Source organism: Equus caballus, chromosome 1 (genome assembly GCF_041296265.1).
Source record: "Equus caballus isolate H_3958 breed thoroughbred chromosome 1, TB-T2T, whole genome shotgun sequence".
Lineage (NCBI taxonomy): Eukaryota > Metazoa > Chordata > Mammalia > Perissodactyla > Equidae > Equus > Equus caballus.
Window position 1 is genome coordinate 11,451,192 of NC_091684.1, and position 24,280 is coordinate 11,475,471.

Consider the following 24,280-nt stretch of genomic DNA (forward strand, 5'->3'; position numbering starts at 1 on the left):
TAATCCCGCTTTTATAAAAAGATCAACGAACATTTCACACACCGAGGAAAAAGCACAGCAAAATAAACATGAAAATGTTAACAGTTAGCATTTCTTCTTTTTTTTTCCTGAGGAAGATTAGCCCTGAGCTAACATATTTATATGTGGGTCACCGCCACAGTGTGGCTGAGGATCACGGTGCAGGTCTGCATCCAGGATCCGAATCCATGAACCCGGGTCACTGAAGCGGAGTGTGCCGAACTTAACCACCATGCCATGGGGCTGGTCCCAACAGTCATCATTTCTTGATTTGCATACGAGGGTTTTTTTCTTACCTGCATTTCTAGATTTTTAGTGATGGATGTTTTGACTGAGTTAATGGGAAAAATAAAAGCATTCAAGAGATAGGGGCTGGGCTGTTCTGAGAACACAGTGGAGGTGAGAACCTGGGGTGAGGGTGGAGGAGGGGGTCTGGCCTGGAGGAGAGAGCATCTGGGTGAGGGGGCTGTGGCTGAGCCATGAGGAGGTGTAATTGGGAGGCTGAGCCAAGCAGAGGTTGCTGGGCAGTGGGAGGAGGCAGACCCCTGCCCTGGCTTAGCATCCCTGCCAGGTGAGGGTGACAGTGGGACTAGAGTCAGCTGCGTCTTTCTCTCCCTGTGCCGCCTGACAGCATAACTTCACCCACTTCTAAATCACAAAAGAGACCCTCCCACACCCCTCCCATTCCTCCAAGGCTGAGGCTGCCTAGCCCACTCTGTTAGGGACTGGGGAGGCCCCACGTAAGGGGAGCAGGCTACAGCCACTGTGCCTAGGCAGGAAGAGGGGTGTTCGAGCCGAGGGCCTTCGGGGGCTCCAGACTGCTTTCCAAGCTTATATCCCACACCACACATCCCACTGGCACAAACGTATCCGCCCAAAGATACATCCATATCCTGACCACTGCCGCTTGTCAATGTGACCTTATTTGGAAATAGGGTCTTTGCAGATTTAATTGAGAATCATCCAGGATTTAGGGTGGGCCCTAAATCCAATGGGTGGTCTCCTTATAAGAAAAAGAAGAGGGAGATGAGACACAGAGAGGAGAAGGCCATGTGCAGACAGAGGCAGAGGCTGGAGTGACGCAGCTACAAGCCAAGCAACACCAAGGAGTGCTGGCCATAGCCAGAAGCCGGAGACAGGCACGGGACAGACTCCCTGAGAGCCCCCAGAGGGAACGACCCTGTCCACGCTTGGCTTCGGGACTTCTGGCCTCCAGCACCGTGAGAGAGCAACTTTCTGCTGTGTTACGCTGCCAAGTTTGTGCTGATTTGTTACGGCGGTGATGGGAAACGAGACACCGTCCCACCGCCTCACTCCTGCTATACACACACCCCTCAACCTGGGGTCCCGGAGAGAGTCAGGGGCAATTACGAATCTAACAGCAGGCACATCTCTAATTAATCACCTGTCTCCCACAGGTAACTGCCTGCCCTTTACGAAGCCTTCAGAGGGGAAGGGGCAGCGTCTCAGGGTTGATCTGAACACACTAGCGGAACGCACGGAGGAGTGACAGCCTGCTGCTTCCTCGAGCCAATCACAGGAAATGGATTTTGCCCCTAAAGTCAAAGAGACATTGTAAAAACAACTAAACTAATTCAATACACTCACTTAATCAAGTAAGCAGGAAGTCAATATTTCTCATTAGCTTCACCTTACCAACACAGCCACATCAACGAAGGAAATGTGAGTTACATCTGCGGACAAAGAAACGGACCCAGACAGAGGAGAGAGAAAGGCCAGATCTGATAGGATTTAACAAAGGCGAGAAACCACCCAACCCTTCCCAGAAAATAAACTGTAGCCACACTTATTGCCAAGATCCAAAGAAAAAAATTTATTTACAATAGAGAATCTTATTTGAAACATGCATTTTCTTTTTTTTTTTTTAACAAATCAGTAAATGCAGATCAAGTTTACACTCCTTAAGGCGAGAGTCCCTGTGCAAGCTGTACATGTTCATATGAAATCCAAAAGCTGCTCACCCTGGGAACTCGGGGACAAGGGCAAGGCCAAGGTCAGCAATGTCTTTTGTTAGAGAATCAGACAATCTCCCTGATACAGGAACTCTGAGGTCAACTTGCTATGAATTATACTAGGAAAATGCAAACCAATAGCAAGAAATTCTGATAGTCTCCTTAGTACTGCATACAATCAGATCAACTTTATTTAGAAAGGAAATACAGTAGTGCATACGGAAAGTGAAAACAGAACCTGTCCGCGTAACCAGGGGACAGCAGTGTGCTGACGGTCATATTGCACGCAACGGTCAAGGCCAGACGTTTGGTTCAAAGTTAGCTTTTCCCCATTTTGGCAATCAGTTCATCACAAATCTTGGTGAGTTCTTCTATCTCTTTATTCTGAAAGTGAAGACAAGAAAGAGGTTACTGAAATCTCTTGGTGGTTTGAAATCAAGCTAATCAGAATGGTCATTGGGCCTTCTGGGGCACGAGGTTCTCCAGGCCTCTCAGTCCCCCTGAAATTATCTGAAGCAGTGAGAGAAGTGACTTGGAGCCAAACAATCTAAGTACACATCCCAGCTCTAGCTGTGTGACCTTGGGCAAGTTACACAACCTCTCTGAGCCTTGATTTCCTTATCTCTAAAATGTTGATGATAACATCTGTCTGAGAATTAAATAAGGTAAGAAGTGTAAAGTTCCCCAGCACAGCGGCCAGCGCACAGTAAAGGCTTAACTAGCATTGGTTCTCTTCCCGCTATTTGCCTCTGAAGGACATGGACACAAAAGGATGGTCTGGGGTGAGCTCTTCAGTGGCTTTTTGGAGCAATGCTCCAATGAATGGGGATCACTGGCTTTATTCAGAGGATGCCCAATGAGGCAGTGCCGTGGATACAAGGGATCATGGAGAGAGGCGGGGGCAGGTGCAAGATGGCTTCAGGGGGTCCTCAGGCTAGGCCTTGCTCGTCCTCTCAGGGCTCGTCAAGGGGAAGCAACGCGATCGTCTCGCACCGATGATCCGACAACAACAACTGTCCATCCTCTAAGAGCGGAGATCCAGCGGGACGACTCCTTGTCTTGGCAGGTGCAGCCCTGCTCTCGGATGCACTGGATGCGGAGCCTCACACTGATCTGGCTCAACAGGCAATCTCGAACGGCCCCTCACAAGGGGGCTGGATCCTTCCAGCACCACGGGAACATTTTGCAGCCAGCGTTTCCTGGAGGTCCCCAGGGAAGGCGAGTCTTAACCACAAGCTTGTCCCCTGAGCGGTACTGAGACCCATCCTGGGAAAGCTCAGAACTCCCCGAGACACATCCCGGCACGGAGCTCCGTGTCCTGTGCTTGCGGGTTGGGCTCCTGGTGCTCCTCACGGTGCCAGGGCCTGGGGAGACGCGGCCTCCTCAGTGGAGAAGTTCAGTGCCCACTGCAGCCCGCCACCAGCCCCTGCTGGGAGCATCTCCTTGGCCACCTCCCTTCTGGAGTGCGCAGCTCTGAGAGGCTCAGTTCAGAGGGGCCCTGAAATTCCTGTTGGAAGATGGGGCTCTGCACGAGACGCGGCACTAACCGCCAGTCCTGAAATTACTATTATTGCCAGTGCTGGGGCTGCTAGGGGTGATTTTTCACCTTACTGGAGCGCTTACCATGTGCCAGTCACCACGCTAAATACACTCAGGCAGCAAGTCCCTCAGTTCTCACGACAGTCCCCGAAGGGAAGCTATTATTAACTCCACTTTTCAGTGAGGAAACTTAGGCTCAGAGAGGTTAAGCGTTGTGCTTAATTTAAGGTCACACAGCAGGTCAGTCATGGCAAGCCCGGAACACAAATTCAGGCTGGCCTGCCTCCTATACGGCTCTGCTATCTTACTTATTAAACATAATGTCCAGGAACTGATGGTTGGGAGGCACTAGCAGAGCCGGCAGCTACCGACGCCTGGAGGTTCTCCAAGCTCTATCCTGGCACCGTCGGCCCACTGCTGAGCAAACTGCCCCATCACAGGGCTCAGCTCCCGGGGGCAAAAGTCCCAGCTCACTTTACAAAGTCTCGACTGGGCAAAAGGAATCTCTTTAGAAGAGAGACTGGCCCCTCTGTATCACGTAAAGTCCTTTAGTGAAGAACCCATGTGATTAACTCATTCCTCCTGAGCTTGCGTTTAAGATAAAATTACGTTTGCAGCTATGTTTGTATCTTCTCTGTTGTCCCAAACTGTGCAATCCCACTTGCTTTCTTCCTGGACTTTGAGTTTGCCAGAAAATTTAGCATCACCTTCATTTTGCAACTGTGATAATCTGCATGGGCCAGGTGCCTGGAAAACACCCATGCTGATTCCGGTTTTACCTCTATGGTTTTAGCTAACACCGTGATGGGACTTCAACACCGTCACATCCCAATGGAAGCAGGAGGGAACGATCTCCAACACCAGCACTGCTACCTTTCCCATCTAGAAACGCTGATGCACAACCGCCAAACCCAAAACCACTGTGGAATGTAGGCTTTAACGTAAAGGAATATTCCATTTTTCAAAAGTCACCGAGTATGCTATATGTGGATTATCGACATTCAGAAAACAAAAATAAACACCGATTCAGCAGTAAAACTGGAGTGATGCTCAATAAATATGGATTGAGGAAACGCCTGCGTTTGACAGTTCTGACTGTATTGCTTGTCTCTGTGGTTAGTGCAAAGAATAATGATCAGAGCCTGGAAAATAGAGGCTGAACATATTTGGCATAGTCCAGGCTCTTTCTTTTTTAAAAATACGACTCTGATATTAAACTGTCTGGTAGTCATTTGTCTTTTTCATCCTAAGAGGAAAATCATGATCTGGCAACGTGTGTTTTCTAGTTGTTTGAATTCTGGATAACCAGGAACGGGCCGTGGGACACACGGCCAGGCAGAGGCTGAGCTGTGGTTAGACTTGGATGCAGGGGAATTCATTCGACTAATAGAGCCATATAATTCTCAGGACAAGAAGGAACCTTCTAGATCTTCTGGTTTAATCCTCCAAAGTTACAAACCTAGAAACCAAGGTGAAGTGAGAGGCTTGCAGGGTGGGGCAAGGACCTGAGTCTCCCGCGTCCCAGGGCTCTTTCCCTGATGTCAGGTAGGTGAAGTGCGAGGCAGCACCTGTGTTCTGCTCGGCCCAGAACCCTCGGGACCACAGCCAGCCCCGCTGGAACCTGGCCAGGTGCAGGCACAGGAAAGGGGCCACTCTGAGGCTGGCTGGGTGCTTCTGGGTTAGCAGAGGCCATTTGGGAGATATGCGGGACCCCTGATGCCACCTGCCTATGAAGGACTCTCCATGACTGCTCATCAAGGCCCAAATGCATGAGAAGTGATGCTACCCAAGGTCACTGGGCTCTCTGATGACCAGCCAGGGGAATCCGAAGGCTCAGTAAGTCAACCAGAACAGGGTGCATGTCTGCAAACTCCCCTTCTAGAGACATACCCAGGGAGGGGCCTGCCTGGCTTACACCCATCCAGACTCAGACTCATATGGCGCTCCCGGCAGAAGTGGCCTCTCATGTCCTCTCACACCCAAGGAGACAGTGTGTACAGTGGACTGAGCACTAGATTGGAAATCAGGAAAGCTGGGGAAAAGCTGAGGGACCTCAGGAGGATCCCCCAGCCATGGAAATAAGAGGACATCTGGGGGCCCTTCTGACCTTGACATGGCCCCTTTTCTGCATCAGCCGGTTGTCTCTGCCAGGAGTCTGGTGGGGACCCCATCCACTCACCGGCAAGCATGGTGCAGGGACTAAAGAACCATGCCTGCGCATTGTAGGTGCTTGGTAAATATTTGACGAATGAATGAAAGTTGAAAAGGAATGAAAAACAGCAATAAACAGCCAAGCAGGCAGCCATTCAGGAAAGGCAGAAAGGAGGCCAGGCTCAGAGCTGCATTAAACTGGATCTTCCAGAGGGAGAGCGAGGAGAGCTCATGGAGCATGAACTTGTCCTGGGAGCGCCACTGCTGTGCAGCCTGTCCCCAGAGCTGCTGTGGGCGCAGGGAAGCCCAGTCTGTTTATCTGAGGGTCTGGCCAGCCCCACTGGCCTGGAGGCCGCCCCCTCGGCCTGTTACCTTCTGCTCCAGTGTTCTTTCCAGAGCATCCACTCGCAGCTGCTCCTTCCGCAGGCTGGCCTGGTAGGCAGCCTGCTCCTGCTGGGCCTTGCCCCGGACCTGGGCAATCTCGGCATTGGCCCTGTGGGAACGGGGCGAGGGTGTGAGGAGCTCAGAAATGGTCACCCTCCCCTGTAGATGTCTCCCACCCTCCTCCTCCCAATTCTGGACGGGGGCAACTGTCTGGCTCCAGCTCCTAGCGACAGGAGCCGAGCACAGGAGCCCGTGAGAACTGCCCACCTCCAACCCCGTTCCCACAATGTCCAGGTGCTTCGAGGGTGCCCTGGACATCACAACCTATCCCTTAATTAGCAAAATGCATGCCCACTGAGCGTGCACTCATATCATGAATCATACTGAAAAAATGCACAGAATATCCGCCCTTCCCAGGCTAACGTCAAGGGTGCCATCGGAGCCCCCGGCCTGCCTTGGCAGGGGCTGCTGAGAGGCCCGTGGGAGCAGACCCAGGCGTGGTACCTGTCCAGCTTCTCCTCCGCATGCACCTTCAGGGCCTGGTACCTCTGCTCCTCCTTCCTCACTCGGGACAGGTACTCCTGTGCACACTTCTTCAGCACCTCTTCATTCTGACACGACAGAGGACACGGTCAAGCCCACAGAGAAACGCCGACGAGGGTTGCAAACCCCAAGAAGGTGTAACCCTGGCCAGCCAAGTCCGACTCCCCAGCCTGTGAGGACACCTTCCAGAATGTCCCCCAATCTCTCCCAACCTGTTCCACGCTCTCCCGCCCACACGCGCTGGCCCCGAACACAAACGCACCTTGCGGAAGCCCTCCAGGACCTCTTTCATCTTCTCGTATCTCCTGAAGAGATCGGCCAGAGACTTCTCCACGGAGTTCAGGTCAGCCAGGGCTTGCTCCTTCTCCAGGACCAGCTGCTGGACCGTTTGGTGGGAGACTGACTTCTCCCTCTGTTCATCCTCTGGCAGGAGAGACAAGGGGCCAAACGATGAAGCCCATGGAATCCGAACCTGAGCTCAGGGGCCTCGCGAAGCCAAGGCCTTGGATGCAACACAGCCCAACCAGCAGGCATCTCAGATCTTGGCTTTTTGTTCAGATGGACCCACTCTCCTGAGCCCACCCAGAGTCCGTCTCCAAAGGCACGAAACCCATGGCCCCAGCATCCCAGGCCTGGGCCAGCGCTGTATTAGACAGCACAGACACTGGCCAGTGTTCTTGAACCTCGTCGATGCAGCCCCTTAAAAATCTACACTGGAGACCCCACTGATTCTATCCGGTTGTTCACAGCAAACAGATCCATAAGATAAAAAAGTAAAACAGCACGACTTCATCGTGTTGGGCAAGATTAAAAAGTGCAGTGTTCTGGGCTGCACGGGGACGGCCTTCCTAACTGTTAGCAAAATAAAGAGATGATCGTGGAAAAGAAGAAGGTTTCTTCATCCTTCAAACATCCCCCGAACTCTAAAGCCTACATAACCGTTGCCTTGAAATTCTGCTTCACACAGAAACAGACATTTCCTTTGACAGAACAGGTGTCTGAACTCCAAGAAAAATGGAGCTGTTTCTGTCAAAGTGAGTTTCTCAGTTGTGTACAAAAGCATGAAATTCTGGCTGGGGTCAGAGTGGCTGATCCTGGGGAAGGCGACGGCTCTGTCCTCCACCCCACCTCTCTGGGCCACCACAAGCTAATATTCTGCCCCAAACGTCCTGAAAACCACCTAATCTTTATGAGAAAGTCTTTCTCTGACCACTCCACACACAAGCCCCTCGCCTGCACGGTGCTCTGTTTTGTGTGCTGATCCATCACTGGTCCAGGTGGGTGAGGAACCATTTGTTCTATCTGTCTGAAACTCTGGTGACAGCAGAGTGGGGAAGGGAGAAGCTCCCGCTCAGCGCTCCTGGGGGAAAGAACTCTGCAGATCTGTCCTTCCGTCTCAGCCCCCGGTCACCTGGGATGAGCCTGCCTGCTACCCAGGACTGCCTCCAAGGGCTGGCTGCTGAAGGATGGATCGCATCTGCAAATGCTAACAGCCAGAAGAGCAGCGGCCAGGGAGTCCTGGCCCCTCCACATGTCAGTGCCATGCTGACTGTTCTCTTTTTAATGCCCCTAAGCCAGCACCCAGCAGCCAGACCAAGCTTCCACAAGTGCAAACCGGGTCACCTCACTCCTGCTCAGAGCCCCTCAGGGCCTCCCCCTGCATGGGGAACAAAAGCCAAACTCCTTCCCCACACGCTCTGCTCTCTGCCCTCCCGGCTGCAGCCACAGTGGCCTCCACGTCCCAGGCGGTGCTGTCCCAGGGCTCAGCACTGCTGTGCCCACAGCGGGGAACGCAGGCCCCGGAGCGTCCCATGGCTCCCCCTTGCTCACTCAGGTCCCTGATCCCAGGTCGCCTCCCCAGAGGCACCTTCTTTGAGCACCCGTGGGAAACGCCTCCCCACGTCTAGTCCTTCATTCTCTCCCCAGCAGCGCCACTCCTTCATTCTATCAGATGGCTGTGTATGCGTGTGCACACGTGCACGTGCCTGTCGGCTGCCCGTCTCCCCTACAACGCACGCTCCACAAGGGCAGGGTCCTGAGTCAGTTTTGTCCACTGCTCTGTCCCAGGGCCCAGGAGGTGCCTGACTCACATGACGCCTCGACCCACGCCCGTGCAATAGATGAGCCACTGGGGCCTTGCAACAACCTGGGCAGGTTTCTCATCTCCATTTCACAGAAGGTGAACAGGGCCTTAAGAGCTAAGTCACTCACTCACTGAGGCAGCGGCAGAGCCAGCCCCAAACCCAAAGCCGTGCTCGTAAGCACGTCTCCACACAGCCTCTTAGTAACTGACCTGGAAGGACACAGCACCCTTAAAAGCCAATGTTGCTTTGGGTTCTTTTCCCTTAGAGTTGATGGGCATCTTCCTGTATCTGAAGTCAGGCATATTCTCGCCATGTGGTGTAGAGGGGAAAGCACAGAACAGGAAGGCCATGTCCTGGTTTTAGCTCCTGCCCTGAGATAAACTTGCTCATAAGTCCTGACTCTCGGGGGCTCATTTCCAAATGAAGGGGTTCTCACATGTGAGTGTGCATCCGAATCAGCCGGGGGCTTGTTCAAACACAGATTGCTACACTCCCCCTCAGAGGGTTCTGACTCAGCAGGCCTGGGGTGGGGCCGAGGATCGGCATCTGGGACAAGGTCCCCAGTGATGCTGAGGCGGCTGGTCCGGGGAGCATGCTGGGAGACCCACTGGCCCAGAGGATGCCTGACGTCTCTGCAAGCCTGGCGCTCAGAGCTCCCGCCACCAGGGCGGAGGCGAAGAACCCACGCTTCTGAGTCTGACCGCCCCAGTTCTAGTCCTGCCTCTGCCATGTCCCAGCTGTGAGAGCGTGGGCGGGGCTAACAAGCTCTGTGTCAGCCTCCTCCCCTGAAAGGGGATCACAGTATGTGTCTCACGGTGTTTGGGGGAAGATTAAAGGAGAGAATGTATATGAAGCGCTCGCCATGTAGTAAGAACCCAGTGTCAATGACCGTTATCAACAACATCATCGGCATTCCCAAACTGGCATGATGTCACACCACAGTGACGCACGGAGGGGGAGCTTTTTAACATAAGTGAGAACAGAACTGCCGGCAATCAGCTTGTTCCATCTAGACTCCTAAAAGAAAGGGCGTTTGGCAGTTTTGCGAGTGCCAAATGTTTGTTTTCATCCTTTGAATGTGAGCTGCCTCCTCAGCCTTCCTCACTGCACAGTGCGCCTTCCAGCCGGTCTCAAGCATGTGTACGTTTCACTTGGCCGGTAAAGGAGCCATTTATCAAACGGAGTCCATCTGACTTCCTGGACCTGAGACCCAGCCAGCCTCAGGTTTCCTTTCCTCCCCAGATAACCCCTGGAAAAACAGATTTCCCAGTTCCCAGGAGTTTGGGGAGGTGGGAGCACGTCACGGATCTTTGCGTAAATTACAAATCCTGTTAGGTTCTTCAAATCAGGAAATCAGCCCCAAACCAAAGGTGCTCTAGCCTTAACAGCAAAACAATGCCCCTGGAGATTTTTCTGGCTTTTTCAGGCAAAACCTGATGAAACCATGTGGGGAATGTGGCAAACACACAAAAGCAAAAGTAACAAAAATAGAAAAACAAACAAATGAGGGTTGCAATGGGCAGGTGTCAAATTAGGTGAAAAGCATTTACTTACCAGGCTTGCCTGTTTGTTTTGCAAGCAAAGGGCAAGAAGCAACAGAAAATGGAAGCAAAACAGATAATCAGGGCAGTTGTTAGGAGAGCAGAAAAAAAAATCAATTGCAACAACCTGGAATGCAGAAAGCACAGAAATCTCTCTTTGTTCTGAATTCTAAATATTCAATATTTGAACTTAATAAAACATATTCTCTTTAGTAACACACAATAAGAACAGACAATGATGGCAGGACAGATGTCACCCCGGTGTGGAGCATTTGTGGAGGTTAAATGGGGGCCACAGAGCCTGCCTGGAGCCAGGAAGGGCTCGAGTAGGTGGGGTGGAAACTGGTTTTAAATTCAAAACGCTATTACGTTCGCTCAGGTCCTGAACTGCCAAGCTCTCTGGGCCTGAGTTTCCCGTCCATGAGGAATGCTGATTGAGTGAGTGAAAACAACAAGAAAAATATGGAATCCAGATGAGACATGCGGATGTGCTGCCACATATGGAGACCTGCCCAGAAAGAAAGCAGGTCCCACCCACAGCCACAGCAGGTCCCAGCCGTGCCCTGGACCCACACCATCTTCTACAAGGACATGAGGACCCCGAAATCTGCAATGGCCCTAATCAATGACCTGCAACAGTGACTGATGGGTGACAACCACGGACGTGCCACCTTTCTGATGAGAACAGTTCTGGAAAAGTGGCAGTGAATGGGAGCGTGAGGATGGGGAACAAGGAACGGACACACGGTGTGACACCACCCTGAGTGACAATGCTGCTTCCAGCCAGGGTTGCTGGAGTCTCACGGAGCCACTGCGGGTGGCTCGAACACCCCCAAACAGAAAATGCTAAAAAGGGCCAAGTTCACAGCTCTTGAAGAGAGGGACCCTTAGGCCAAACAGACCAGCTCTCCGGGGGCGGGGTACAGGGACCTGGGGGAGGGGGTGGGCATGTGGCCACAGTCCCTGGAGTCAGGGTCCCACATATCCTCAGACCGTGGGGAACTGAAAATTTTCTAACTACTGTCACCTGGAAATACGCTGTGAGGAAAGCATCAGAGTTGAACAGTTTTTGTCACGAGGACAGACCACCCAGGCGAACTAGAGAGATTCCTGCTCTTTTAGTTTTCAAGAGGGAACGTCTGCTCCCATCAAAACTGCCAGCGGAGCGTAAAAGATGGCTCTGGGCAGCCTGCAGTCAGGGCGAAGGCTCACGTCCTTTTACCCCATTTCAATGTTGGCCTAAACGTCATCACCAAGAGCAAAAATAAGGATGCATGACTCTGAGACGCAGGAGGCTGTTTCCAGATGAGCCACGGTAGGTCTGAGTGACGTTTGCACCTCCCAAGACTCCAGGAGGCCAAAAGGTTGAGCTCGGCTTGCCAAACGCCGTATATTGGAAGACATAAATCCCCCATCTCAACCACCTTTACTGGCAGTTTCAGTTCCAAGAGTTTTGTTTCACCTCCTCCAAACGCATCATAAATTGTTATACCAATTGAATGAAGAGGCTTCAGTTTATAGACAGCAGACCCCGGGAGGCTGAGCCTTAGAAACACCCGAATGGGCTTCCCCCCTGAGCTCCGGGAGAAATGGCCTTTTATTGTAATAACTCAAAACTAAAGCCCCTTTGAATGGGGTCACTCAGCTACCGGCCTCCTCACACTCCCGAGGCTGCTGTCATATTCATGGTGGGACAAGGCAGAGGTGTGGCGTGACGCACCCCCGAACGTTTGGGGGGGGGGGCGTCATCTGCTAGCACAGCGTCAAGACGGGACACAGAAACTGCGGTCTGTGGTGAGCTGCGGTCTTTCTCCGGATGTCTTCAGGAGGAAAAGATTTTTCAAAGACTGGTATCCCAGACCTAAGCGAATAAACAAACAACTCCCCAACCCCCTAGAGTCATAACATCATTTTTGACTAGTGATCATTAGTGTAAAAACTTGGGCTTAGAATTTCTGCAAGATCTTTTTTCATTATTTACAAAAGAAAAAAAAAGAGCCAGGTGTGTATAACTTGTGACTTGCGCCCTTCTTTTATTGTAGACCAAAGGAATCTGTCAGTACTGGCTGCCTGGGATGCTGTGTTAAGATGGATTCTGAGGCAGTGTCCAACCTCGGTGAGAAAGAGCGTGGTGACTAGTTAACACGGTCTGCCATAACACAGGCGGAAGCAGGGGCGGACAGCTGGATTGCCACATGTTCTACTGTCCTTGTCCTAGAACCTTGTGTAAGGGCTGGATGGGGTATTCTGTCACTTGACTCTAGACTAAATTAGGGTTTAAGGATTTGATTCTTAGTCTCTCCCATGAGCAAAAAAGCCCCCAAACATCTCAGGAAACAACCCAAATCTCTTTCCCCACGAGGTGGACAGTCCTGGCTGCTCAAACGGTGGCCATCGAGGTGACTGCCACGGCTTCCCGGAGCCATGCATAATGCTAACACATTTGAGCAGGTGTTTCCGGGAGGTCCCCAGGCTCATTGCCCTGGGGTGAAGCCACATTCTGGGATGTTCTGGCCCCTCCCTGAAGGACTTCACGCTCCGAGAGGAGCCTAGGAGGAACATGCGCAGTGTCTACCTGCAAAGCCCTCCCCAGAGCCTAGAAACCTCAGGGCAGGCTGGGCCCCGCCGGCCGGGACACCCACCTATCATCTGGGCGATGGTCTTCTCATACTCGGCCACTATTTTCCTGTAAGAGAAGTGACAGCATGTTGGAACCATGACAACAGAACAGTTTTTAATTTCACACGGGGGCCCATGTGCTGGACATCAACAGCCTGACCAATGTACAAGAGGACACATGTCATTTCTCACACTTCTAGGGTCACCTCCAACCTCAACCCTCTCCTGGCACACCCAAACAGGCTCACTTCCTAGTGCACAACTCTCAACGCATCACTCCCCTGTGCAAAACCTTCAGTGTCCCCCGCACTGTCCACTGAGAAAAAAATAAGCCAAACCTTCAGCCTGGCCACTGAAGCCTTCCGCACCCAGGCCTGATCTCCCTCAGCAATCTTACCTCCTTCCACGCCACTGCGTGAACATGATAGTTCAACGACAACAAATAATTTTTTGTTTGCTCTGGGCTTTCTCACCTCCATGACCCTGCTCATGTTGTTCACTTTCTATCTGTTATTCAAAGTCCAATTCAAATGCTACTTCCTCCAGGGAGCCTTCCTTCATTTCTCCTTGGAACTCTATAACATTTTATCTGAAACTTCTTCTAAAACACCTCATATACCTGACATCATAGTACGTGAGTAGAAGCTCCTGAAGGCCTAGGGGCCACTTCTTAGTCACCTGTGTTTGGCAACGGGCGGGTGGGGGTAGGGGGAGAAAATAGTTGCACTTCTTGGGTAGCCTCACTAAACAGTAGCTGCACAAAAGCACTAAGATCTCCTGCTGGTGAGACTGCCTCACTGCTGCCCCCAGGTGGGAGGACCCAGGAGTGAACCAGCCCTCCCTCCAAACTCAACCTTCTGGAAGGAGGCTCTCAAAAAAGACTTGGGGGTTTCACTTACATCATCCAATAATGGCCCTCCATAAGAGTCCAAGAGCTGCTAGCCACCAACAGACCTGGACCCTGATTACAGCTGGCCCTGCCTCTCCCAGCCGCGTGATTCGGACAAGTCAGTCACAGATGCCGGGGGCTCAGCTTACGCCCTGGTAGACTGAGAGCGACCCCAGACCCTGACTTTCAGGGCTGTGGGGGGAATTAAATGAGGTTGAAAAGGACAATGAAAGCAGAACGCACTCTGCAAAGCTTAAAGGCCTCATGGCTGCTGGGCGTCTGTGGCTGGCTTCTTGGTCCCAAGGTCAGTGCCCCACTCAAGGGCAGACCCAAAAGAAAGGAGGCCCCGACATGAGCCCACCTGGGTTCTTTCTAAATCCTACATGGAAGCACTTTGTGTTTTTGTGATTGAACAACACCTCCTTGCATCTGGAGTCACACAGCGGTGACGGATCTTTGAGGCTGCCCGCCTGCACCCATCACCGCCGAGGACAGAGGCCGGCCACAGCAGGTAAGCGACGTGTCCTCTTAGAGTCCTGGAGACCAGGGCCCTAAAGCTGTTTCAGCCGCACTGTATCTTCATTTCCTTCTCTCAAGGACCCTAAGAGGTGCAGCCATCACTGTCCCCAGAATTGTTGATGGGCATACTGGGGCACAGGGTCACTCAGGAGCCGTTCCAGGATCCTCAGGCTATAAAGAGGCAGAGCGAGGATTCAAATCCAGGCCTTGGCCTCTGAAGCCTTTGTTCATAAGCCTCACACTCTCCTGCCTCGAAGCACTGTGATTTACCCCCATTTTACAGATGAGCAAAGTGAGGCACAGAGTTAAGGAACAGGCCCAGAAGCAGCTAGGAAGCAGAGCCTGACTCCAGAGGCTGACAGGGCTGACAGTCGAGCCATCAAACACCAGGGCAGCTGCGCCAGCCGGTGACACCCCAAAATCCTACCGTACTGGTTAGTAAATAGCATTCCATGGAGCCCCCGTCTGTGCTACTTCTGCTTGGGGAGGCAAAAGGGATCAGAGACAGAACTGCCAGCCTTCCCAGTGGGCCCTGCTGTCATTTTCAGTGCAGGCAAAAAACAAGCTACCCAGTGCCCTCCCCTACTCCCCTACCAAAAAAAAAAAAAAAAAGAGAGAGAGTTTAAAATACTGCAACTACAGGGCCTCAGTTTGAATGTGAAATAGCACACTAAGATTAACCTCCAGAAATGGTCACAAAAAGCATCAGCAGAAAGAAGGAACTAAGAGGAGAATTTTCAGGAAGATACTATTTGACCCAGAAAACAGGAGCATATGATTACCTAAATGATTTGCTTGCTACTTAAAATAGTAGCCAGGAATGCAATTGATTTTGATAATTAACCAGCAGCTGTTATTGCAATTAAGTGCACTGTAAGTGTACTAATTCTTCGAGCAAGTTTTAAAAATCCATCTTTCCCTTACTCCCAAACTTTGAGACTTAACAATGAAGGCTGCTGTGGATTCCCAGCACAGTACCAGATCCTCTGCCTTGTTAAAACGGCTGTGCTCTAATCGAAATTGTCTCTTGCCATTCAAAATCCATGACTTAATTTTTGTGCTGAAGAGAGCAGGTGTGTGGAAGAATGAACTGCGCCACTCATGAGCAGTTCTCAGACCTGGCAGCAGCCAGAACCTGGACAGGGCAGACCAGAGCGGGGTGGTCACAGCAAAGGTTTGGGCCAAAGTTGCTTTAAAAATGACACCTGTCAGTGCCGGCCCAGTGGCCTAGTGGTTGAGTTTGTGTGCTCCGCTTTGGCCGCCTGGGATTCGCAGGTTCAGATCCCAGGCGCAGACCTAGCACTGTTCATCAACCCACACTGTGGCGGAATCCCATATAAACTAGAGGAAGACTGGCACAGATGTTAGCTCAGGGCCAATCTTCCTCACCAAAAAACAAAACAAAACATATTTTTTTTAAATGCCACCTGCAATATAGTTTTAAAAATCACATCCCAAGGGTAAGTTCTAGCCCCAGAGATGGTTTCTTAGTTTCTAAGATGATGTGTTGAGAGAAAACAAAGGAGGAAACGAGCTGAGAACAAGGGAGGCAGGCAGCTGGGCACAGGGAAAAGAGTTTGCATTTTGGAGTCAGAAAGGTGGATTCAAATTCACGTTCTTCTAACTTGAAGCTCCAGGACCTCGGGAAAGTCACCTAACCTCCCTGAGCCTTCCACTGTCAGACAGGGCTGATCCCCTCTGGAGGGAGACGCAGAGACAGTGTCTAACCAAAAGCACAGCGCTCAGCACACGGCTGGCAGTCCACACGTGGTGGCTGCCACACTTCTGTCACAGTATGCAGCAAATAAAGAAACCATCCACCCAAAGTCGGGGATAACCCAAAAGCTCATCCATGGAGACCGGTGAAACTGACTGTGTCAGACCACACAGGGACAATTAAATGTCTGTTAAACAATGAGGTCGCCATGTATAAAAATCTGCCCGAGATATGCTCAGTTAAAAAAGCGTGTAGGATAAGGTATATTTCCTCACCCCACTTTTGAAGAAAAACGGAGGCTGTATCGATCCATTCACACATTTGCGTTCAGAAATGGAAAATTCTTGAAGGATGCACCAGAAACAGTGCACAGCGGTTACCTGAGGGTGTGGGACTAGAGGCTGAGCAGGAAGGAGATTGTTTCTCATTGTACATATATTTATTTGATTGCGTTATTTAACTCGTGCATGGTATTTTAATAATAGTAATATACTAAAAATACTTCTGTGAAAATATGACCCTTGTGTATTAAAGGAAAGATAACTCTAGAAGACGCGGGCCACAGCTGCTCCAGCTGGGATCAAAGCCCAGGTGAGCATCCCCAGGGACCAGGAAGCCGGAGCATCACAACTGACCTCATTTCCATCACTTCCCGCCTGCTTTCTTCATATTTATCTTTCCACTCTGAGACCTCTCTCTCCTTGGTTATGATCTAGGATCAGGAAGAAGAGGGGAAAGGTTAACCCCAAATGAGTGAAGTCAGATCTGAGCAATTCACAGCGACTGAAGACCAGGGGACATCGAATACATGAAGAATTAAAACTTCCTAGACCCAAGCAGGATTGTACTCAGAGACTCTCCCCGAGTATGAAACAGAAATAAGCCAGACATCAGACTTTCACCATGCCCCCTGGGCAGCGACTGATCTTTGTTATAAATCAAACAAGGCCATAAAGCCCCCTTAAACGACAGTGTCCAGAAAGATCAAAACCCACATTTGCCACCATCTCTGCCTGTGGTGGTCAGAGGAGAAAGTCTGTCTCCAAAGACACTGGTTTTGTGGACCGTGGGGGGGTGTGTCTGTGTGTGTGTGTGTGTATATATATATGTATACATTTCTTTTCACATGTGGCAGAAACCAGAGCTTTTCCCAGGGCAACAGAGCGTGCCTTCTCTGAGCCACACACCACGATACCTCTGCTCGGGCAATTTGGAGTGCGGAGTCCAGGTCCGGCTGCTGGAACAGAAGGCCTGCAGGTTTCTCCACCTCGGTGGTCCCGATGCGGGAGTACAAGGCTGTTTTGGAGATGGAGACATCTGTCGGGTGAGCAGCCTCTCTCTGTGGAATGGTTTTTAATTAAACAGAAAAAAGAAGAAGTTAACATCAATCATACAACAAAAGGGGACTGCGTTCATCCTTTCATGAATGGGTCAGTTGTATGGTTTTGAAACAAGGAACATCAAAAGTATGAGAAAATGCTAAAACTAATGGATGGGGCAATGCCGGATACAATCTAGGGAAATCGATCATTTTGTACCTGTACAGGCAGACAAAGCGGCTAACAGCAGAGGCCTCCCCAACCCCCAGCCCTTGGAGTCAGGCGTGTCTGGTGCCTGCTTTATCACGGCCATTTATCAGACGCAGAGGCATTCAGGCACTGTGCCTAAGAAGCAAGGTCATTTTCCAGTAGGCTCCCCTTCCAAAACAAAGCCTGATGGTGAACGCTGTTGAATTCTAGTCTGCGTTTGCCTAGTTTTAAATAACGGCAGATCTGATATTTTTGTACGACTGTCCACATTTCAATTTGGGGGGGGTGGTATTTGTTAAGCTCCGTTTGAAAGGATATGATTCACACAAAGCTTGAAGCCTACCAGAGGTGTCAACCAACGTCACCTTCAACAAGCTAGTTTCTGGATGCCGGAAGGTAAGAGCTATGTTGGAGTTATGTTGCCCTAAGTCTGTTGTGTCAATGGGAAAATTGAAAACCGGATCAAGGCTGATATCCACATTTGCTGATAAGACCCTCAACAAGCGGAATGCTTCCCCGCCCCCCACCCCAACTGACACAGGTGTGACGGCTTTGCAGCCTTCTGCAAGGACAGACACCAGCCTCCAGGGAGGCAGGAGAGGTCTGGGGCTACTCGGCCACTCTTTGCACAAAACACTCAGCAATTTCCAGCACACTCAAAATGCGGTGTTAGGAGCATCTCAACCAGGACAGCTGAGGGTGTCAGTCTAATTCTACGGCAAAGGAAACACCAATCCAACCGCACCCCCAGTCCGATTCATTAACCTCCCGGGGCGTTGGGCGTGCCCAGGCAAACCTCCCTGCTGGCTGCGAGAGTCCAATTCACTGCGAGGTAATGGTGGTCTGACAGGGGCCACTGCCTCTTCCGAGGGAAATTTATGAGCAGAAACTGAGAAGTGGACAGAAAGCCACAGCATGGCAGACACAGGGAGAGACATGGGAAAAGAACGATGAGGACTTGTCTTGTCAGTGGCAGCAGCTAAGATCAAAGAACCAACAGTAACTGGGAAGGGGGCGCCCCCCCCCCCCCAAGGGACGTGAGCAGTGTTTCTCTCTCCAATCACAACAGGCATGCCGACCCTCCTCCAGCCTCAGGGAAGTGAACTTGAGGAGGGCGACAGCTCAGAAGACTCGGGCAGAAGCTTAATGGATAGGACTGGAGATTACCGAGTTAGGACCAGTTAGTGGTACACATGCAAGGTGAACTAAACGGCTTTGGTTGCCTTGCCTGAGTTATTTGGCTAACTCTGCAGTGGGACCCAAATGATTACTGCCGGTTAGACAGGGGAGCGCTCAGCCCTTGTCCAACCAGATCCTAGAGTTACACCCAGGTGTCAAATGGGATACCATGACCTTTTCAATCTCAGGTCCTAAACAGATCTGTTAAGGACATTTGACCGGAACACAAGTTCACAGCCAAGATGGACTGCTCAGCAGAAGGACCGACGATGGGGCAGAGCCCTCCCACGTGTGGCTTCACCTCTGCTGCTGGAAATGTTTTGAAGGGTCTACTTGTCATGTGGGAAACTTCTTAGGAAGTAAATGGAAAATCATACCTAGACATCAAGATGCAATATTTGTATTTATGGATTAAGTTCATAAACACAAGATTCTGAATAGCGTTTTTTTTAAAAAACTGTTCCTATTTTTTTAAAAAAAGTAAAATAGTGTGTTATTTGATTAAAAAAAAGAACAATAAAATTTCAAAATGGAAAGAACACTAGACACCATCTAACGCATCCTGGTCCTTCTGAAGATGAAAAAATTGAGCATCTGAGAGATTTGGCCAAAAGATTTCCAAGAAGGAGATTCAGTTCTGACTCCCCAAATAAACCAGCTCTCTAAAGTGCAGGAGAAAATGAATTAAAACTAACTTTATCACACTGGGTGGAAACTAAACATGACCAACACAAGAACTAAGGATCTTTAAGCTGCCTAAAGTCCTTTGTAAAACAAGGAGGGGGATGAAAAATAAATAAAGGAGCTTTCTAAGTAAATGCAAAGGGTTACTACCACAGCCAGCCCTTCCCTCTCCCCTTTCATCCTGGCCACCTGGTGTTTTCAATAAAGGAACAGATGACTTCAGCACCCACTTGAATTACTGCCTGAGTATCTGCATGTTAATAAAATTCAAGGTACACACCCTGGTTTTCTCTTACAACCAAGAATTGCTTTTCACTGAAATTAATAGGTTTGTCTCTTGCAGATTGTTTAAAATCAGAGAGATTAAGCTTTGTTTCTCTCACATAATCTCCCACTTGCTACTTCAGAGAGACCAAAAAGCCACTAGAATCACAAATTAAAATGTGAAAAGCCCATGCCCCAGAGAGCCCTGAGCCTTTAGAACCAGCTTCCAACCCCCCAATCCACTCCCTCAAGTCTTGGTCCCGACGAGGACCCCTTGGCCACCATCACCCCAGTAAGACCTGTGGACCTCATGCTTGGGGTCCTTCTGGCCTTGCAGCCAGGGGCAGGGGTCCTGTCACTCACCCAAGCTCCTCCTTGTGGCCAATTCTCTGTTGCCAGGCCTCAGGGGACACTGCCATGTCTGGGACCAAGGCACCAAGATAGGATCCCTGTCTGGAAGCTGGGCCAGGAGAGCAGTGTGAGAGGCATGCATGGGGGTGGGGAGCAGGAGTCGAGATCAGGGAGGGAGACCACAGCAAGCTGGGCCAAGGTCATGGAGCTGGACACGGGCTGGGTGTCTGAGGGGGTGTCAGGGCTATATGGCACTGGACAGGTGAGTGGCTTCACCCTGGCGCTGTCCCATCCAAATTTGACAATGGGAGGTTCCCAAGCTCAGGATGGCAAACAGGAGGAAGGCACTCAGTAAGTGCCTTATCCCTCCCCGCAGGGAGGCACCACCAGGCACCACCCAGTGAGTCAAGACCTGGCCTCAATCCTTCTCAATACAGGCTGCAGGCGATACGCACAAATTCTCAAAAATGGCAAATAAGCTGAACCCCACGTGCCAGCCCTCTGTCACTGCTCATCAGACTGTTCTTATGGCTTTCAGGCATTGTGTTGTTAAACTCGGGGTCGGGGAGGTAGGTTCTGGACACAGCATGAGAGAAGGAGCCTATGATGCCAGGCTGCTCACCAACCACACAGGTTGCCCAGACCCAACTCCTTCTCCCGCTGACGTACTATCCAGGTGTCTGCCTTGATTGGCCAGGACTCCTGGAGGAATCAGACACTGAGGATTAACCCCCGCTTTCCCTCCCAGCGATGCCTGCTCCTAGGACCTCCTCCCGTCCTGAAGCTTGCCATTTGTGTGATCCTTGTCCCTAAGTTATGTAGACACATCCTTCTTTCTCTATTTCGGGTCCCCTCATCCAGAAGGGCCCATGGCTTTGGGGATCATGACTAGCATCTGTCATATACACAAATTAAGTCAAATCAGCACCCCGCACACCTTGCACCGCTCGGAAAGCACACAGGTAGGACACTTAGGTTCTATCTAGCCTCATTTAGTGTTAAATTCAGGGCTGCAGCACCACGTAGCCAACGACCCTGGTCAGCTTCACCCCCAGGAGGACACACCAAATTTAGCTGGGCCACAAGTGTGTGGAAGGAAAGCAATAAGTGGGCTACCGCGTGGCATCCCAGCCCCTATGGAGTTTTCCTCCTTTCTAATGTTTTCTAACTAATGAGACAGAGCAAACCGCTGTGGTCCCTCCAAGGCCGGCTCAGCGGGCTCTCAGTCGAAAGGGAGATGCAAGTTGAAGCTGCTTGAAGGAGCAACCAGAATTCATCCCCATGATATTTCATGTGGCTTCTCATCTCCTCAATATGACTTTCCTTCATTCCAAGCGATTTCATTTCTGTGTTATCAACAGTTTAGGACTACGCTGCCAAAAAGCCTGGGCTATGTCACCTGCAGCTGAAATAGATGGGCAGAAAAAAGAGCAAATTGGATACACAGCTGCTCTTTTCTTACAGATCAGCAGCTTCCAATGCAGTGAGGGGCAATCAAGCATCTATATGAACAAGAAACCCACAGGAACTTAACTGGGTTAAAGAAAACGGATCACCCTCAGGCTGGTTAGTTACAGGAAAGAGCATCCACTTTCCAAGGTCACCAGGTAACGTATTTCTTACAGAGCAGTACAAGGTACTGTGGTTGAGAAAAACATTCCTTACACTCCAAGACGGTTCTACACCTACAGAGTATTTCTTTTAGCATGCCCTTCTGAAATATGTAAGGAGGCAGCTGGGGTTGTCTCTCCGACTCACACTCTGTAGATCCATGTGACAATATTTCCTAAATCAGAATCGGGACACATGGTCTGAGAACAGACTGTAACCGAGGAAGTCAACTGCTGGCCAATAGTGCCGCCCGCCATCTCTGATGCGCTCTTGGAGGAAGGAGGCAGGGGGACCCGGGCACTCCAGAATGCTTTCCACTCAATCTGAACCACTTCTCGGAACATGCTCAATTCTGCCTCCAACTTCTGGACAGGAATACTGTACACCCTATTAATAGCGGCCAAACTTCAAGTAATTCATTCTGTCTTGAAACCACTACCCAAGGATATCAAGAAATAAATCAATTAGGGAAAAAATCCTCACTGCTTAGTACTTTCTAAAAATCTCATTTTCGTGGAAATTAAGCCCAAGTTTATGGGTTGGCAACAAGAACAAGGACACTGGCAATCTGTATTTACATTCTTGTCTCTGCCCTGGGTCCCACTGTTGCCGGTTTGGACACCCACAGTGTGGCCACCTTCTGTCATTGGGAGCTGTCTCTTGGAGGGGGCCCCGTGTGGCTCCAGGAAAACCACACGGGGGAGCCCTCAGGGCAGGAGATGTAGGTGAACTTCTGATCCTATAACAAGGACGACAGATGGGAGAAACCACCGGCCCCTCTGCCAGATGAGACGTTTCTTGAGAGGGACAGGCAAGGGGCTCCCATTCGGAGATTTGAGTTCTTGTTCCCGTTAGGCCAGGTCACTGTCAGGCCTCAGGCTGGTTCCATGGCTCCACTTCCCCATCTGTAAAATGGGACGTGGACCCACTCCATGAGCTAGATGCTTGGAGCGTCTGATCAGGTAACAGAGCAAAAGTGAGGGTCAGCTAACAACAGCAGGTTTCGTTTATCGCACAGCTACTCACGCCACGCACGGTGTTGCTCTCCGTGTATCACCTGTAGTCCTTACAGCTACCTGCCAACCCGCTGTTCACAGCCTCATCTCACAGATGGGAAACTGAGGCTCAGAGAGGTTCACCAACTCCTTCAAGGCCACGGACACACTGGGGTCCAGCCCTGGTCTGACCGACTTGGGGGTGGGCTGAACCTCCCAGGGCCACCCAGCATTTTGCATGTCATCAGCAACTCACTCAAATTGTTAAGCAAAATTACCCTCAACTTGGAAGCCAGGCAAAAAGATTTCTGCATGCCCTGTCAATATCACATTCCACTCTGGAGCAGGGGTGAGCAAACCTGGTCTGCGGGCCAAATGGCCTGCTGCCCTTTTTTGTAAAAAAGGTTTTACTGGAACCCGCCACACCCATTCATCCATGTATTGTCTGTGGCTGCTTTCGAGCTCCAGTCGCAGAGCTGAGTGGTTGCGACAGAGTCCATATGGCCAACAAAGCCTAAAATATTTACTATCTGCCCTTTAGAGAAAAGGATTGCTGACCCCTGACGTAGGGGTCATCTGACACCTCAGGAAGGTCTGGGTTTCACTTACTATTTACTATTGATTAGGGTCCAGTCTCAGCAGAGTTAGATATTAACTTGCAGACAATGGAAAATTGCAAATTACTTTTGTTCAGTAGAGAAGCAAATGATTTCCGTAGGAAAAAAATAAACCTCAAAGGTTACAATTTGTTTGTCCTTTTAACCCAGTATTAACCAGTTTTATATCTAACTCTGTGATCTTATTCTCGCCTTTACCCCACTGACTCTGTACATCCATTTCTCATACTCTGTTCCATTCAGCCAGCTTTCCCATCCTGCCGGTTCCCTCACTACTGAGTTAAACAGATCTTAGACGTATGCACGGTGTATACTTATGTGAGTTATGCTTTCAGCTTTTTGGAAAATTATACTTTGTTGGACACTGACAATGCCTGCCTGGGCAATGGTTAGCAAAGAAGCTTCTGGACCACACAACATTCTCAGGAGGCAGCGCACGGCAGCAGCAAACTGGTACCTTGACGTCCTGGCGGCTGCGGGCAGCCAGGGCAATCTGCCTGGCCAGCTTCAGGGCTTCTATCCGCATGATGGCGAACTCTAGCTCCTCCTGCCGGAGGGCGGGTGTGAGCACATCGCAGGGGAAGCGCGTCAGGACCGGGTGTCAATGTTTCCCACATCAGAGAAATGAAGGCGCCACATGAACGTGTCATGACAGGGACGCAGGAAAGACACACACTCTGGCTCTCTTTCACAATTAACACCTCAGCAGATCATGAAATAAGTGTTTAATTTCCTTTTTTTTTTGACTCGCCCTTTGGAATGTCTGTCGGGAAGTACCATGCAGTTGAATATGAAATGATTTTTTTTAAAATGGGGTCAAAATTTATACTGCACTGTTTCCTTCGATTTTTTTCCTTTTGCTCATTTAATATAAAGTTGCCTAACAATTGCCATGAATGGATTTGCATTTCTCCAATGACTGTTAACAATCTCTCGAAGCTGGCTCTGAACAGCCTAGTCTGGCGGGTATCAAATTAAGTTGTCACACGTAAAGCACAGAGTAGATAACTGTTTTGGTTCCAGATGCAAGACCAAGTCCAGATGTTATCTCAATGGGAGTCTGGGATGGCCTC

The 24,280-nt window shown here is 50.4% G+C and overlaps 1 protein-coding gene across 39 annotated transcripts in view; it reads right to left on the minus strand.

The window, feature by feature from the left end:
- Nucleotides 1-1,825: 1,825 nt before the first annotated feature.
- The window catches only part of TACC2 (transforming acidic coiled-coil containing protein 2), a 210,163-nt gene continuing 187,708 nt past the window's right edge, over nt 1,826-24,280 (minus strand). For 22 of the 39 annotated variants that reach the window (XM_070257771.1, XM_070257900.1, XM_070257852.1 and 19 more), the window contains 7 exons: nt 17,173-17,316; nt 16,613-16,689; nt 12,876-12,919; nt 6,871-7,031; nt 6,570-6,676; nt 6,054-6,174; nt 1,826-2,375 (listed from right to left, as the gene is read on the minus strand). In XM_070257771.1, coding sequence (XP_070113872.1) covers nt 2,310-2,375; nt 6,054-6,174; nt 6,570-6,676; nt 6,871-7,031; nt 12,876-12,919; nt 16,613-16,689; nt 17,173-17,316 — 720 coding nt within the window. In that variant the 3' untranslated portion in view covers nt 1,826-2,309. Of the gene's footprint in view, nt 2,376-6,053; nt 6,175-6,569; nt 6,677-6,870; nt 7,032-12,875; nt 12,920-16,612; nt 16,690-17,172; nt 17,317-23,664; nt 23,755-24,280 lie in introns of all 39 variants that reach the window. The other 17 variants (XM_070257137.1, XM_005602191.4, XM_070257398.1 and 14 more) reach the window with 1 other exon arrangement.